This window comes from Notolabrus celidotus, chromosome 9, assembly GCF_009762535.1.
Source record: "Notolabrus celidotus isolate fNotCel1 chromosome 9, fNotCel1.pri, whole genome shotgun sequence".
Classification (NCBI taxonomy): domain Eukaryota; kingdom Metazoa; phylum Chordata; class Actinopteri; order Labriformes; family Labridae; genus Notolabrus; species Notolabrus celidotus.
The window spans coordinates 29536476-29551440 of record NC_048280.1 but is presented as its reverse complement, the minus strand read 5'-3'; the positions used below and the strand labels follow the sequence as shown (position 1 = coordinate 29551440).

General features: G+C 42.8%; 1 protein-coding gene across 15 annotated transcripts in view; it reads right to left on the bottom strand.

Annotated features, from left to right (window-relative positions):
* The window catches only part of arvcfb (ARVCF delta catenin family member b), a 290685-nt gene that overhangs the window by 15041 nt on the left and 260679 nt on the right, over positions 1-14965 (bottom strand). For 9 of the 15 annotated variants that reach the window (XM_034691879.1, XM_034691868.1, XM_034691873.1 and 6 more), the window contains 5 exons: positions 7471-7598; positions 3582-3732; positions 1840-2032; positions 767-878; positions 205-292 (listed from right to left, as the gene is read on the bottom strand). In XM_034691879.1, the coding sequence (XP_034547770.1) occupies positions 205-292; positions 767-878; positions 1840-2032; positions 3582-3732; positions 7471-7598 (672 nt within the window). Of the gene's footprint in view, positions 1-204; positions 293-748; positions 879-1839; positions 2033-3581; positions 3733-7470; positions 7599-14965 lie in introns of all 15 variants that reach the window. The other 6 variants (XM_034691870.1, XM_034691867.1, XM_034691869.1 and 3 more) reach the window with 1 other exon arrangement.

Below are 14965 nucleotides of genomic sequence, written 5' to 3'. Positions count from 1 at the left end.
TATAACTCTCAGGAGGTTTAAAGTGTTGAGCCATTTAGATTTTGACAATATAGAAGATCTGGAGTCCTAACAACTTCTATTTTAGTGATATTTAATTTACATTTTAATGAGTATCTGGGATCTTCTCTACCATATCTCACCAAATGTGTCCACTAAACAGGCAAAAACAGCAACAATCACAAACACACACACACTCTGACTCACCTTGGTTTTTCTCCATCAGTGGCAGAGTGGTGTCATCATAGCCTGGCTTGCCGTTCTTTGTAGCTTTCGGGGTGGCTGTCACTGTGGGCTGAGAGATAAAGCAAAGCAAGCAGCGTGTGAACACAGCTCAGTAACACACATGACAAAGATAAGACATTTTCTGTTGCAATCCTGGGTTTGAACCAGAAAGATTTTTACCATCTAAGAAGCTAACAGACAAGGATTAAAAGATGGTACAAAGTGTACGTTAACAGACTATGAAGACAGTGTATACATTTTGTTTTAACATGAAATATCTATGATTCCTTGCTTCATGAACTTTACATTTCACCAAGATGTGCAAGGTGAATTAAACCTCTGACTGGTGTTGTAATCATTTTTCTAAAAAATCTCTCAGGACTTATGTTTAGTTCTACATCTTTTTAGTCATGCAAAAACTCTACAAGTGAAGTCCTTTATCAATGGCAAGGAGGTTCAACCCAATGATTTGTCTCTGTACATTTCTTAGGACCTAGTGCAGCACAAAACAACACTTTAAACTCACTGGATCACAGCCCTGTACCTGGAAGTGGCTTTTGTTCCAGCCATCCTTGGTCAGAGCATTCCTCAAGTCCTTATAACTCCAGACCGTCTGCAGCACGTGGGACGCCGCCTTCGTTTCACGAGCAGATTGGCTGAGGATGCATGAGAAGGTGGAAAAACACAGAGATTTAACCACAGCAATTAATGCCAGAAACCTCATCCAACCCTGAAACAAGTGACGGCTGGGTATACGAGAACATTGCAATCTATCTCTTTATTCAAAGACGTCGAGTCCCACGAGTGGCTCCTGGGTCTAGTTTTTAATTCACAGCCAGATGAGTGCACATTTCCTTTCATTAGCTACCTCTGAGCCACCAGTATTAATTACATGTGGGTGGGGGCCTCACTTCAAAGAAAGCTAATCTCACAAGGCTGCAAAGACACACAGCCATTTGGTCTGCGAATGCACTATGTATATTCATGCTAGTTAAATACACTCTCTGTGTGATCAATACTTCACCACAGGACAAGGATTTGAAACGGACGTCCCGAAGTAACTTCAGAAACATGTTGAATATCTGCATGTGTTTCTGTTACTTAGATATATTATCAGCTTGTTGAGGAGAACTAAGGCCGCTCTCCTCTTTCTGTCCTGTATGAGCTGCAGCATCAGAGGACCTCCTCTTCAACAATGCCCTCCAGTTCTGCAAGCCTGTTAATTAATGTGTAGTGGGTGGTGGTATTGTGGTCGCTAAGCTTGGAACATTACAGACACATTACATTATCCTCCATGCATACTAATGTAAACGCTCACAATGCAAATTGCATCCAAGGTCACGCTGTAATTATTACATGTATAATGTCTTTCTACTAACCATGCCCACACTGCTGGCATGGTTTACACAAACGCAGACATGTAGTTTAGTCCACCGTCTGCCATACAGTCTGTTTGAATTACAATGTCAGACTGTATCTGTATGAACAAAAAATCAATTCAAGGTATCAGAATCAATATAGAGAGGGGAATAGTAATTCTGGGGAGCCTCTGGTTGTTCAGTGACATTTTTAAATTCCTTGTACAGGGTGTGATGTCATGTATGTGTCATGTCTGACCTGGTCCTGTTGATGGCGACCAGTTTCTCGATGGCCTGGGCCTGGATGAGGGAGCGGGCATTCTCTGAGCTGTCAGTGACGATCTCATGGATGGTGTTGAGGATAGCCACCACCGTGTCCTCCTCCAGGTTTTTGGCTGGCCGCTGCTGACCACTGGGCAGGTTGCTCACCAAGTCCCGCATGGCGTAACTTCCTGTTAGGTCAAGTAGTTTAATGGTTAATCCAATGACTGTGCTGAGGTTTAAAGGGAGTATTCCCTGCTGCTCACCCAGACTTCAAGCAGAAATGCTGCTAGGGGGTTGGTAGGAAAACATCTGGGTTAAGTCAGGGTGAAAGTTTCAGCTCTTTGTGTGACATTTTCAGGAGTTTTGTGCATAAAATAAATCAGCTGTTTGCGTCTATGTAGTCTTAATTGTAATTTATGTATTATGGGATAGCCCCTTGAGATGCAGCATCTCGTTTTCAAGGGGGTCCCAACAAAAACACAAAGCAAATAAATACACACAAAACACCCCACCATTAAACAAAACTTTGACAATAGACAGCATCAACAAAGAGAAAGGCATCAAAAAGCACATCAACACATGTCAGAAACAGGAGCAGCTTGTTTTTAAATGATAAAACAAAATTGATTTAAAGCAGTGGATGGAGGTGATGGATTTAAGAGAAGGGGGTAGATTATTCCAATCAGATGGGGCTTTGAATTTGAATGACCTGCGACCAATTTCTTTATGGATTCTGGGGACAATGAAGAAGGGATGTTGTGTTAATGTGTCCTGAACATGCATAGGTAGTACTTTCGACAACAAAAAACACCACCTGCTTCCCTTAACAATCAAATCTAACACTTACAGCGAATTGTTGCTGTGATGAATAAAAAAGGCTGTATCTTGTCTGTCACCTATGCTGCAGCAGCAGTTTTAAATATTAACAATTTCAATATAGAGATAGCCTGTCTTGTTCCTGATGGTCTTTTCTGATTTTGTCAGTCAGACAGAGACAGAATTAATCTCAGTCTGTTTCATAACCAACCTGCTAAAAACTCTTTACATTAGCTCTAAAGAAAGATGTTCTTGGCTTTTCTTTTGGAGAAACACATTGAAGAAACTCACCTTGAGCTGAATTTAAAGATATTTTCTTTTTTTTTTTCTTGTCATAACATTGTAATGATATATTTGAAGTTACAGTGATTTTCAGTTTTTCAAGTTCATTTTTGGGCTTATTTTAAGACATTGGATAGAGAAGGAAACTCAGGGGAATGACTTGTAGTCAAGAGCTGCAGGTTGAAATTGAACCTGGGCCGCCCGCTTTGAGGACTATTGCCTCTGCACATGGGGCACGCAACTTAACCACTGGGCCAAAAGTGTCACCCCTACAGTGAACTTCTTGATAGTGTTTCTTCTGTAAGCTTTGGTGGAGGGTTATCATTAAAAACAGAAACTTTGGAAGAGTTGTATCTGACCAACTCAGACCCCATGAAACATGAATAGCTCTCGCTTTGCTTTGAGGTACATGTTTGCACATAAACATCCACATATCTTGTCTTCATTTCATAAAATGTAGCCCCAATTACTCCCTCAGTAAACATTCTGGCATTAGAGAAGTGATAATGAAAGCGTGAGGAGACCTTCGTCAGTTGTTGTTGCGGTGAAAGTGAAAAAATACTACAATCTTCTACATTTGCATCTAAAGAATAACACCTTCTATTGAAACCTCTATGTTGTGTTGTCACTTATTCATACCGATCAGGTCCTTGTTGCGGCGGTCAATGGACAGGTTGCGCAGAGCGATGGCCACAGCTCGCACCACCTTGTCAGAGTCGGAGCGCAGCAGCTCAACCAGGATGGGAAGACCTTTCTCCTTCCGCACCGTGGCTCGGATGTAGTTGGACCACTAGAGAGAAGGCAGAGAGAACACGAGGTGCCTGCTTTTAAAGAATTCAACCTTTAACCTCTACGTGAGGGTGAGTGAGCACACGCTGTCAGCTACATCCTGTTTGACATTCATGCAGACCTCGAGAGCCCCACCTGGGAGCTGCTCAGCATGATGACACTTCTTTTCTTTTGACCACTGGGAGAGCTTCACCAGAGGAGTCTCGGTCACCTCCACGACACAAGGTACAGAGTCCTTTATATATTCCCTTTTCTTCACACACGCACACACTACACACGCACTACACTTGCACACACTCTTAATTTGTCACTCATTAACTAGAAGACAGCTCTGACTGCTCCTGAGCTTGACTTATTCACAACATTACTCAGCAAGCTCTGAATCCACATGTGATATAATTTGTCTTAATTTTAAACATCAGTAGATTTTACTTCTCATTTTTCTGTAACTTCAAACATTAAGTTTGACATAAAAGACTGTCTCATCTAAGCATCACTACCCCAAGAGATGTAATTAAGCAAATGGCATCACCAGCAGAACCACTAGATGGCAGTAGTAAGACTCGAAAAGCAGCTCTGCAGAGCAAAGAGGAGGCAAATGATGAAGAGGATTTCAAGAAGAAGCTCTGATATCCTCTGGGGGAGCAGAGACATGCTTTGTCCAGCTACCAGATGTGAAATTGAGATGTATAAGCAGCTCCACAGGTTCCTGAGCTTTGTCAGAAATTCTGATTAGCTTTAATATTAAAAAAATGCAGCACAGGAAAGAAGGATTTCTCCTCCAAATGTTCACCTTAGCTGAAAATCACTACTGCTGAATTATTAATTCTGAATCTGTGAGGCTCAGGCTGGATGTTCACTCAAATCTTTTGTGTGTTTTTCCACTCCAGGCAGAAATGCTTGATACTGCTGATGTGTTTACAGTCTGGCACATGGGTGTTAAGAGAAACGCTGTTGTGATAATGCTGCCCTGGGCTGAGAGTAGCCAGCCTGCTGAAACAATTAAGTGACCGCTCTTGCCTGGGGTGCTGTGTGTAAACTGGCATCTGACAACTAGCTCTCCATGCTGATGATATTACTGCCTGCGAGGCAGACTACCTCTCAGCAGCTCCACAGATGCTCTAATTGGGATAAATGTGTGGTGTTAAAGTTCTCATAGCATCAATCCACAGAGGCAAACATTCAACAGACAGGGAAGTTTGTCATGTCACTCTTATTTGGACATGGTATGCCACTTGGGTGGAAGGTTTTTATAAAGAGAGCTAGTATCACTTGCTGTCACGCTAAACTGTGCCATGAGATTGAATCGGAGCTTGCTTTGATAACAGAAAAATTGCATTTATGAGGGCCTCGACTACTGGAGTTTATAATCCTTACCCATTTTAAAACGAGGTTGCATCATGCACATAAAGGGAAACTAAACAGATATTTTCTCTTTAATCTCAAATATGTACACACTGCAAGATATGAAAATAAAGTTGCACCACTTCTACACTATACTAAGATTACTGTGTTTGTCAGACGAAGAAACATACCGATGTGATTTTGTATGATCTCACAAGATCTCATGGGGAAAGCAGACGCAAACAATACAGAGTCTGACGACAGCCTGCTGTAGAGACGCTTCGCAGCCAGTAAAAAAGCAAGCAGTTGAACTTGTGTAGACATAGACGTCGGGGTGTACAGTCTGAGCAAGTTGTGTTTCCTTCAGCAAGACTTTAAGATGTGATGTAAACTGTCAGTTTTATAGAAACAGTAAAACAGTCTCTCTGACGTCGGCCTTAGGGGTCTGAATGTTTGCCACATCTTGGAGCATCAACAGAGTCTCCATCTCATTTCAGACTTCTCACTCTCAGTGAGCACGAACTGACATTGTGAAATCAGGTCTGATTGGACGAGACTTTATTTGAATCAGTTTTCAACCGGATAAAGTCGTTACGACATAAACAAGGTTTATAATTTATATAAACCGATCATTTTAAGGGACAAAGACGAATGAGATCATTGTGGTGGTATTTCTTAACAGTCATTTCCAGCGTTTCAATCTTGTCTATTCAAACACGCAATATAAGCATCTTTTATTTTCCCTACAAAAATCCTAAATACAATGCGGTGGGGAGTTAACAAGGAACTTCAGATGTCATAAAGACAACATTTCTTCACAATCTTCACAGACGGCCAAGAAAGCAGACTGTTTATGTGCTTGTATTGGCGCTGCACAACTCTGACTAGGAAGGAAGAAAGACCTCTGAACAATGGTCATTAACTGATGCCTCACAGGACTGAATTGCTACAAGAATTTGGTGGCTGGCTTTGGTGAGCGCCCCAAGAACTATAATTCTGGAATCAAACTTCAAATTTTTTCATTGATGAAGTTAAGGTGTTAACTTAAATTCGGGAGCAGGACCACGCCTAAACCACACCCTCAATCACCTGACAAGCCTACTTAAACGTAGCAAGACTACTCCACCGTTCGTCTGTTGCTCTTCAACCCACCCTCCCTCACCTTGCTCTGCTTCAGTTGCCTTTTTTCTTATCCCTTACTACTCAACTTGTCTTCGCTCTTTTGTGCCCTTGTCTAATTCCAGGTACTGCCTGGGATCAAGATCAGCTCCGGCTAGGATAACGCTGAGACGTGATCCCCATCCTGAGTCTCCATCTGCTGAGCTATACAACGCACAATAAATCATTACATGTTCAAACTTATATCCTCGTGTGGCGTGGTCCTAGCTAGTGAACTGCACTTTAATGCAATCATTTTTGTCAAATATAAATGAATATGAATCTTGTGACGGCTGCAGATTTAGTCTAAACCAAAGACTGGATAAAAAATTTTACATAGTATCCGTGACATCACCCATCTGTTCCTGAAGCCCTGTTTTGAAGCGTATTGTTGGTGGGTGCCATATTGGAAATGCTAAACTCAACCTAACTTTGTCCAAGCTGGTGTGAGGTAAAGAGGCGGGGCCTTTAGCCCTTTTCTGCTAACAGCTAGGTGCCTGCCAGACAATCAAATCAGCCATGCCCTTATTTGGGCAAAACCTGAAGTTTAAAATCTTCAAAAATACTGAGTTATAGAATAATTGACCCTCCATAAAGTGTGTGCCGAGAGGGAAATTAGCTACTCAGAGCTAAACTGTTTTTTGAACAAGGCTGTAAACATGTTTATTTCTGCTGTAAAGATCGTCTTTTTGTAATTGGTGTGTATGTTGTTTCCGGTGTTTCTGCAGCGAGCCTCAAGCGACGCTTGATGAAGTGCAGTATTTAGCAGTTCTGCATGAGCTTCATATTTTAAGATCGGAGGTTGCCGCTTGGTCTACAGACTTTTAATCAACATCTACAAGTAGATGGAGAAAAAAAACGTTCACTTCTACTATGTTTTCACATATTTTCAAAGATGGCCGTAGACGTCTTTTAACAGTTTTCCAACTTAACACTTGGACTGAGAGTCCTGGTTGTCAGAACTGATGTTAGCATTCAGATTTGAAGTCCTTAAATATATAACAGGTTTGATTTATGCAAGTCTGCAATCAGTTTCAGGGGTTTAAAATTAGGTCTTTAAAGTCAGCAGAAAACCTGGGCCGTGGGTTGGCATAGACCAAGAACCCAAACCAGATCACTTATGTCAGTGATAAAGACATAAGCTGCATAATACAATATATAGGTAAAACAATCAGTGTGTAAAAGTCTGTCAGAGAACAGTGTGCACGTCTTGTACCCTCCCCAGCCAAAGACTCACAGTCCATTGTCCAGCGCTGAGGTTCTGAAGAGCCCCTGCAGCGGCCTCCAGGGTGTTGTAGTTCTGGCTCTCAGTCAGCAGAGATAGGTAGAGCCTCACAACTTCAGGCTGATACAGCAGCTCAAAGCCTGCAGGGAAACATACACACACACACACTGGTTAGACACCCTGGCAAGATAGACAGGCCAATTAGGCTGTGTGAAGGTATGGGCAGCGCTGCAGGTTGATCTGGGACAGAGAGAGAGTTCAGAGTAGAAGAAGCTTTACCAAAACACAAGAAAGCTCAGTGGTAACATTTGAAAACATCAAGGAGTGAAATTAATTCTGATTTTGTTTCATTCTGCAGAGTGTCGGAGAAAATGCACAACGTTATATAAAGTCCAAGCTGACCATTTGCTTTCCCAACAGGCTGCAACAACTTTACAGAGAAATGCTGGAGCAGAGCCCAGGATCTTTCCTCCTGCTAATACTAGAGCATTCTGATTCCAAATACTCCAGCAATATAAATGAGGAGAACACGAGAAGGAGAGAGTATCGATCCCACAGCTCAGACTGAACCCTGAGTATTTGAGCGGGAGCTTTATCTCTATAGCACATAACACATACCAGCACGGTCAGTCATTAGGGCCTCCCGCTGATGGAAATGTAATTACATTATCAGCTATTAGACAGCGCAGGCACAGGGAGAGACAAAGGCGTCCAATCACATCAAATCACATTTATACATGCAGGGTTTTTCCTCTACTGCACAAACAGGTTCGGTGCTGCTTAACAAGAGATCAACGACACAGAACAGATCAATTAAAGAGTAAAGATTATACAGGGAGAAGTTTTAAAGTCAAGGACGTTTCAGAGCTGTTCACATCTCTGGAGGGAGTCATACATTTTTTATGGGCGGATGGATCGCAGCACAGGAAAGGAAGACATTTCATCAGATTGTGATGACTTGAGCAAAACAATTCTCAGTTATTTTCATGATCCCGAAGGCAAATGTTGATGACATTGAAACTGAACGATGGAAAAAGTCAGTTATCAACAAGACAGTTTGTTGATCTATGGCAAAAGTGTCTAAAGAGAGTTTATTAAAAAGTGAGCCTGAAGTGGGGCCCGAGTGCTTCAACAGGGGGGCACAATCTGCTCTAACTCACTGAGGCTTTAACACACTGCTGCAGTGTGAGCTGGTGGCTAAAATCTCCTTTTACAGAAACACCATTTCCCCTGCAGCTTCCCTCCTATCCTCGACAACAGCACACAAGCAATTTTAAATCCTTCTTCAATCCCTCCAGGCTCAAATTAAAGAAAAATATAACCCACTGTTTCTTCCCATGTCTTCTGAGGCCAGTATTTCCAAGGCACTGATGGAAACCCTGTATTATGTGGGCAGGGATGTATAGTAACTCTATTTGATGGATGCACAAGGGCTGACAAGGCTTTCGGTTCATTTTTAAACTGCAGAATAAGATCATCTTTTTGTAATACGAGTCTGACCTGGGTCCAAGTATGAAGGCATGAATCAAGACCTTTAAAGGGGAGCATAAGGCAACTACTCAGTTTTTATATAGACTTGTTATTTTCAGTGGAAGAAAACGGTGACCGAAGGCAGAGTGTCATTTGAATGCTTGTGAGGTATGACAGAAACACACAAGCTGACATTTGTGCCTCTAGATCCACATCTCACACCCATAATTTCCAGAGAGCGGAAGTCCGGATTGCCAGATTCAGACACAGCAACATAGTTGTTAACACCCAAAAAAGAGTTTTCATCCTTGTGGTATTTTACCCCCAAAAATCCTGCCAAGCCATTTTCAGAGTGTGTGTGGGAGGAAGAGCCAGGTCGGGAGGAAGCTGAGAAATTCTGAACTTATTTTCAAAGACGCAGCAGAGGCAGGAGCCGTCACGGCTGAGATCTCTGGTTGTAACCATGTGCTAAAACATGAATCACATCAATGGGCTTTCTCAGGGGCTACGCAAGAGGGGCGAGTCTGCAAACCAGACACTCAGCAACATTCTGCATGCTCCTCATATTTCTAGGCCTACTGGGTGCACACTCAGCAACCTGGAGACCATGTTGCAAGCGCTCCTGTTGACACGCACTTCATCTCCAAGGCAGATTCTTCCTGCACAAAATGTCAGCCATGTCCTACCTTTTCTGCCAAGTTGGGACGCACTTTAAGACTGTGCTGCATTTCTGTTATAAAATCTGCAAATCCACATTTCCTCCTCCTTGCAATTCCTGTGGTCGTGGTCTGGCAACCAACTGAAGCGACTTATGAAATTGGTGTTTTACAAATAAAAGACTGGAGACAAAAAAAACGACGTGTGCTGCTCAACAAAGGAAGATGAAAATGGAGGGAAATTCACTGGGCCTTTAAACTAATTCCTTTATCCTTTAGTGAAAAGTTCTGCTAGTGAGTCTAAGAATATCTCAGCAAGAGTTTTCACCCACAATCCTTAGCTGGGGCGTCACATCAGCACAAAATGCCTTAAATTGCTGCTAAAAGCACTCCCAGGTTGAGCTTTGTCATCAACTGTGTACTACAGCTCTGTTGTTGTTGATGTCATCAGTCGTCATGTGCTGGTCTCTGGGCCTGCTAGTTGTCAGTTAGTTAGGCAGAATTACAATTCAGAGGGGAGACGAGCTGTCAGAGAAACGTGACCTCGGCTTCGCTCAGGGGCAACACACAGCCCTGTATTCTCTGACAGACTGCAAGTATGATGAGATTACGCGAGTACAGGGGTATCCAGCAGGGAAGGGTGAGCCTATGCTTTTAACAGAGCATGGAGTACATTCTGTTTTCAAGTATCTATGTGGCGAACAGATCATTAAAGTAACAGTACTCAGTGAAGGCTAAGGCTCCAATTTGAAAAGTATCCTTCACTCTGGAAATGTGGGCCTACCTCAACAGAAAAACACTGATATAGCAAACATAACGTGTTTAAAGGTGCCACTCTGAATAGTTTCCTTTCAACAGTGGTTTCAAATGATTCTGCTTTATGTCACATAATCCTACAGCGATCACCCAACTCTTTAGTGCTCCCCAGCCAAACAGAGTTTAAACAGATGAAGCTCATGTTTGGGTTTCTGGTCCAATACTTGAAGTTTTGTTTCATTGTCTCATCGATCATAGCTGTCTTTTTAGCAGCAAGAGGCAGATTTACCCGATGGGAGAGTCATAGGAATTTTCTAACTGGAAGCTAGAAGGTGTAGGTATTTGACGAACATTCATCCAGTTGGCATCAGCACATCTCCAAATGAATGTAAATGTTTGCATATCAACTGAAATGATTAGGACTCAACATGATGTGGTGTTCCATGTGTGTTGCAAATTGCAAAACTCAAAATGCATACAATCAGACGTTAGAATAATATATCTTAATGTGTAAGTTTTGCACATCACCACAATCACCATAAATAAAAGCTTTATACAGACAGTTATGTGATATGTTATTAAAGGAGTACCAAAAATGGGTCCTTCATCACAAGGTTTGGGTAATATAAAAAGAGTTAAAAGTACAAAATGCAGACAATAACCTCTTCCAACACTCACATATTTATGGATACAAAAATAGAAAGAAATCAATATTTGAATATATTATTATGAAGCTAACGTCAGTGCCAGCTCCATGTGAGCTGAGGCCAGTGTGTCTGATTCCTCTGCTTGTGTGTTGGCTTGGCAAACATCCCACATGTCTGTGGTGCCCAAAGACTCCTCCTTAGCCCCACTACATAACCAGACAGACGAACACACTCACACAAGCAACTTTCTCTTCACACACACAAACAAAATTGATCACAGATGATAATGCACATATAAAGTGCTGGAGGAATCTACTCTCATCCCTAAATGAGGTGAGAGGGAGCAGCAGCAGGTTACTTTTCAAAGCTGAAGATGACGGTGACAACTCCTATGATTGAAGCGACGCTCAATTAGCACCCAGACCCTGAAGAGGAGAGGCTTTGTGGGTCTGTGGTGCATGGAAACTGGGTTAGAAACAAAGTTTAGATGAAGTGATTGAGAGATGTTCAGTGCAGAGCCATGACATTAATCTGGTTCAAGAAGCTCCAGGAATGGGTGCAATTAAAGCCTAGGTGTGGTGATGTGACAGGCTGGTAAATGATAATGGATTAACTGATGGTCGAGTAAGTGACGTACACTCTCATACATGCATGTGAACACAATGAAGACTCTGCTCCTGGACTCAAATCTTTCAGCCATCTGCCCTCCTTCGAGGACAGTTGGTTGCGTTCGTGCAGAACTGGATTCACACCTTTGCAAAAACTTTCCTTTCGTGCACACACACAAAAACACACAACAAGCCCTCGCCTTGCCATGTCAAAATCTGATGTTCATCGATCTAGTCTGCCCACAACACGGACATCCTTTCTCTACACAAGCGCTGCACTGGCTCCATTTATTTCCAGGATACTAACAGCACACAGCACTTCCATCGAATCAGGGAGACATGATGGCGTATCACTTTCTACAACTCATGGGGGAGTTTTGCAGTGCTGTGGAGGGACATGAGAGAGATGGAGGAAGATAAAGAGAGTGACAGATGGGAGAAATGGAAAATAAAAAAAATCCACCCTATCTGTCATTTTCCTGTAACAGGTTTTTGCTCTAACACAGTCACTCTGCAACCACAGGATCAATATTTTAACACACACTCGAACCATTGCACTCCTTATGACTGCTTCATTGAAATGCTGATGATGTACTTTAGGCACTTTCTGCTGTTTCTCTGATTTGTTCAGTTTCTGCAGGTAAGTGTCTGAGACAGACAGACGGACGGACGGACAGACAGACAGAGCAGTGCTGACCACAGGGTCAAATCTCCCCCTAATGAAACACATGCATAATAAACAAGGCCATTCTCCTAGGGGGGAGCCTCAAGTCATCGAGTCTCCCGTCTTATTCGTGCACATTTGACCACAGCAGCCCATTCTTTCTATAAGAGTGATGTTGTATAAGTACCCGCCCTGCATAGGAGAGGACTATAGTGCTAATGAAGATTTTTGCATGGCACAGGGCTGCAGCAGGCGGTGGCTAAAACAGCACATCATTAAAAGTAGTATGCCACCAGTATAATAATGGTCGTGAGTCTCTTGGGTTCATTAAAAACCAAAAAAGGTGAGCCAGTGGAGCCACGTAAACAAAACAAGTAAATTGTCAGGGTTCCCGGGGGCATACGAAAAGCCTTCCACAGCTCTACCTTGAGTCATAATGCAGATATTTTTACTCTGCTTGAAGGACCAGATGGATGGAGTTCACAGGCAGTGTCAGTGCTCCAGTATATAGTGGTTAATTGAATTCAGACAGGTTATAAGGCATGCTAATCATCCATCAATACAGGAGAACCATCAGAATCATGTTCTCTTATCTAACTGAACTGTTTTTTCTATTACTGCAGTTTTACATATCAGATATCTGAGGAAGTAAATAAATCTGTGGGTTAATTGAACGGTTTCAGTCGGAGAATACATGCATATATTTGTAAGGCTGGAATTTGCTGGTGAGGATGGAGGTGACCTTGTGGATGGGAATTGATCCTTACCTTCGATTGGAAACAGTTAATATTGCTAGAGAAGAAGACAAACATGAAGTATTGATAGAGGGATCAGAAATCTTCCCTGCATTTGTATTCAGGAGGTTCATCTTTAAGTCAGGCATGAATGTAATAAAGGAGCGGACATGTAATACATTCAAACGCTGAGGATAAGTCACGTAAAATGACTATTGATTGACTCTCAGGTTCTCTTTCTGCTGATATCTGGTATCATTTCTGTTGTGGTGAACACGGGTTAACACTGAAAACAAACACTCTTTCATAAAAACAGTGTCTGGTTTAGTTGAATATAAAAAAAGGCATATGTCCTGATTTAAGGCTGGTGGGAGAACATGTGATAGAGGCTCACATTCCCTTTCTCTCCACAGCCCTTCCAACAGACTCGGAGCTGAGTGGAGCCAAAACAGAGAGCAGTGCCAGGCTGGAAAGGCCGTTCACCCCCGGGTCACCCCTCCAGACTGACAGGGTCCAGGAGTCACAGCTTCAATTTCTCCTCCTCTGCAGACTGGCATCTCTATGGGCAGCCCCAGGGCGCCACACATTAGCATACCCACATGGTGGCTTGGCCTTAGTTTGTTGGATGTTGACAAAGACAGGCAGAAGGTGGCAACTGGCCAATCTCTTGGACAGCTACCCATCAGCTCTGGGCCACAAAAATGCCCTGGTGCGATGAGGGGGTGTGGGAGAGGGGGGGAGGGAGACGTGCAAAGAGACAGTGAGCAAGGAGAAAGCGATATCGGTGATGGAATATGCAGCATAAATCCCTCCCTCCCTCCCTTCCTCCATCTTTGCCATTTCACAGCAAGAGTCCAGCTCCAGTGCTACCAAAAGTCTGCTCCATGAAAGCTTGTTTCCTACCATTAAGCACAATGGGACCCCTTTCAGAAAGCTGCTTTTGCAGTGACAGGGGAGTACTTCCTCTTTCCTGTGCTGATAGGACAGCAAAGTCCCGCTGTGGGCTTTTAGCCCAGCGAGGACACATCATCACCGGTAGCGAGAACCAGCTGACAAACAGACACCAAATTGTCTGAAACTCCATTGGAAACGCTCCGTCTGTCCCGCTCCAACTTCTGAACTTAAGACACAAACACAGAGTCAGTGGTTTTCTAACTCTTGAGCCGCAGTTGTATTAGGTTTTCTGTGGCTTGCTCAAGAATGTGCCTCACAGCTATCCGGCCTCTCGCTGGATCAACCGGGGTAATGCTTTGGTTGTTTATATCCAATGTTCCTTCCGCTAATGTAATAGCGTTTCAGGGCCTGAGGTGAAGGTGTTAGTTTATATTAGAATCTCTGTCAGGAGGAGATGTTATTTCCCTCAGGATGGAAAACATATTGACAAGATATGTCATTTTCCATGTCCTGTGGAGTATGAACAAGGCTTTCATAACATTTCACCACAACAACAAACAAATGGCTTTCATTGTTAATATCGTCTGATGTTTAGACAACAGTCGTCGGATGATACTGATGTCTTGTCTGTGCATGGAGCCACACAAGACACTCAAGGAACAAAATGGACCTGAGGGAGAAGTTTATCTTATTTCTCAGAGCTCTGTGTGTGAACATGAAACAGGATATCTGAAACAGCACCTCAAAGCCTCAGTGGAACCAAATATTTGAGACTGTTTTAAGTGAGGTAAAAGACCTACAGCTCATAATACTGAACATGACTGAGACAAAGAGTACATACTGCTGGTCCTTCACCTCCCAGTATTCTTCAATGAATCATTGTTATGCTGTGTGAGATTTATTCTAATTGCCGCTATACCATCCAACATAATATGAATACCCTTTGTGTCAACATACAGTCGTAATGACATTACCAAGAAACGTCTCCTGGTAATATTATGCAGCTTTTCTAAAGGCCAAATGATACGTAATGAAAACAAACATACCTCGGGTCAGCAGAGCTTTGGTATTCAGGGTA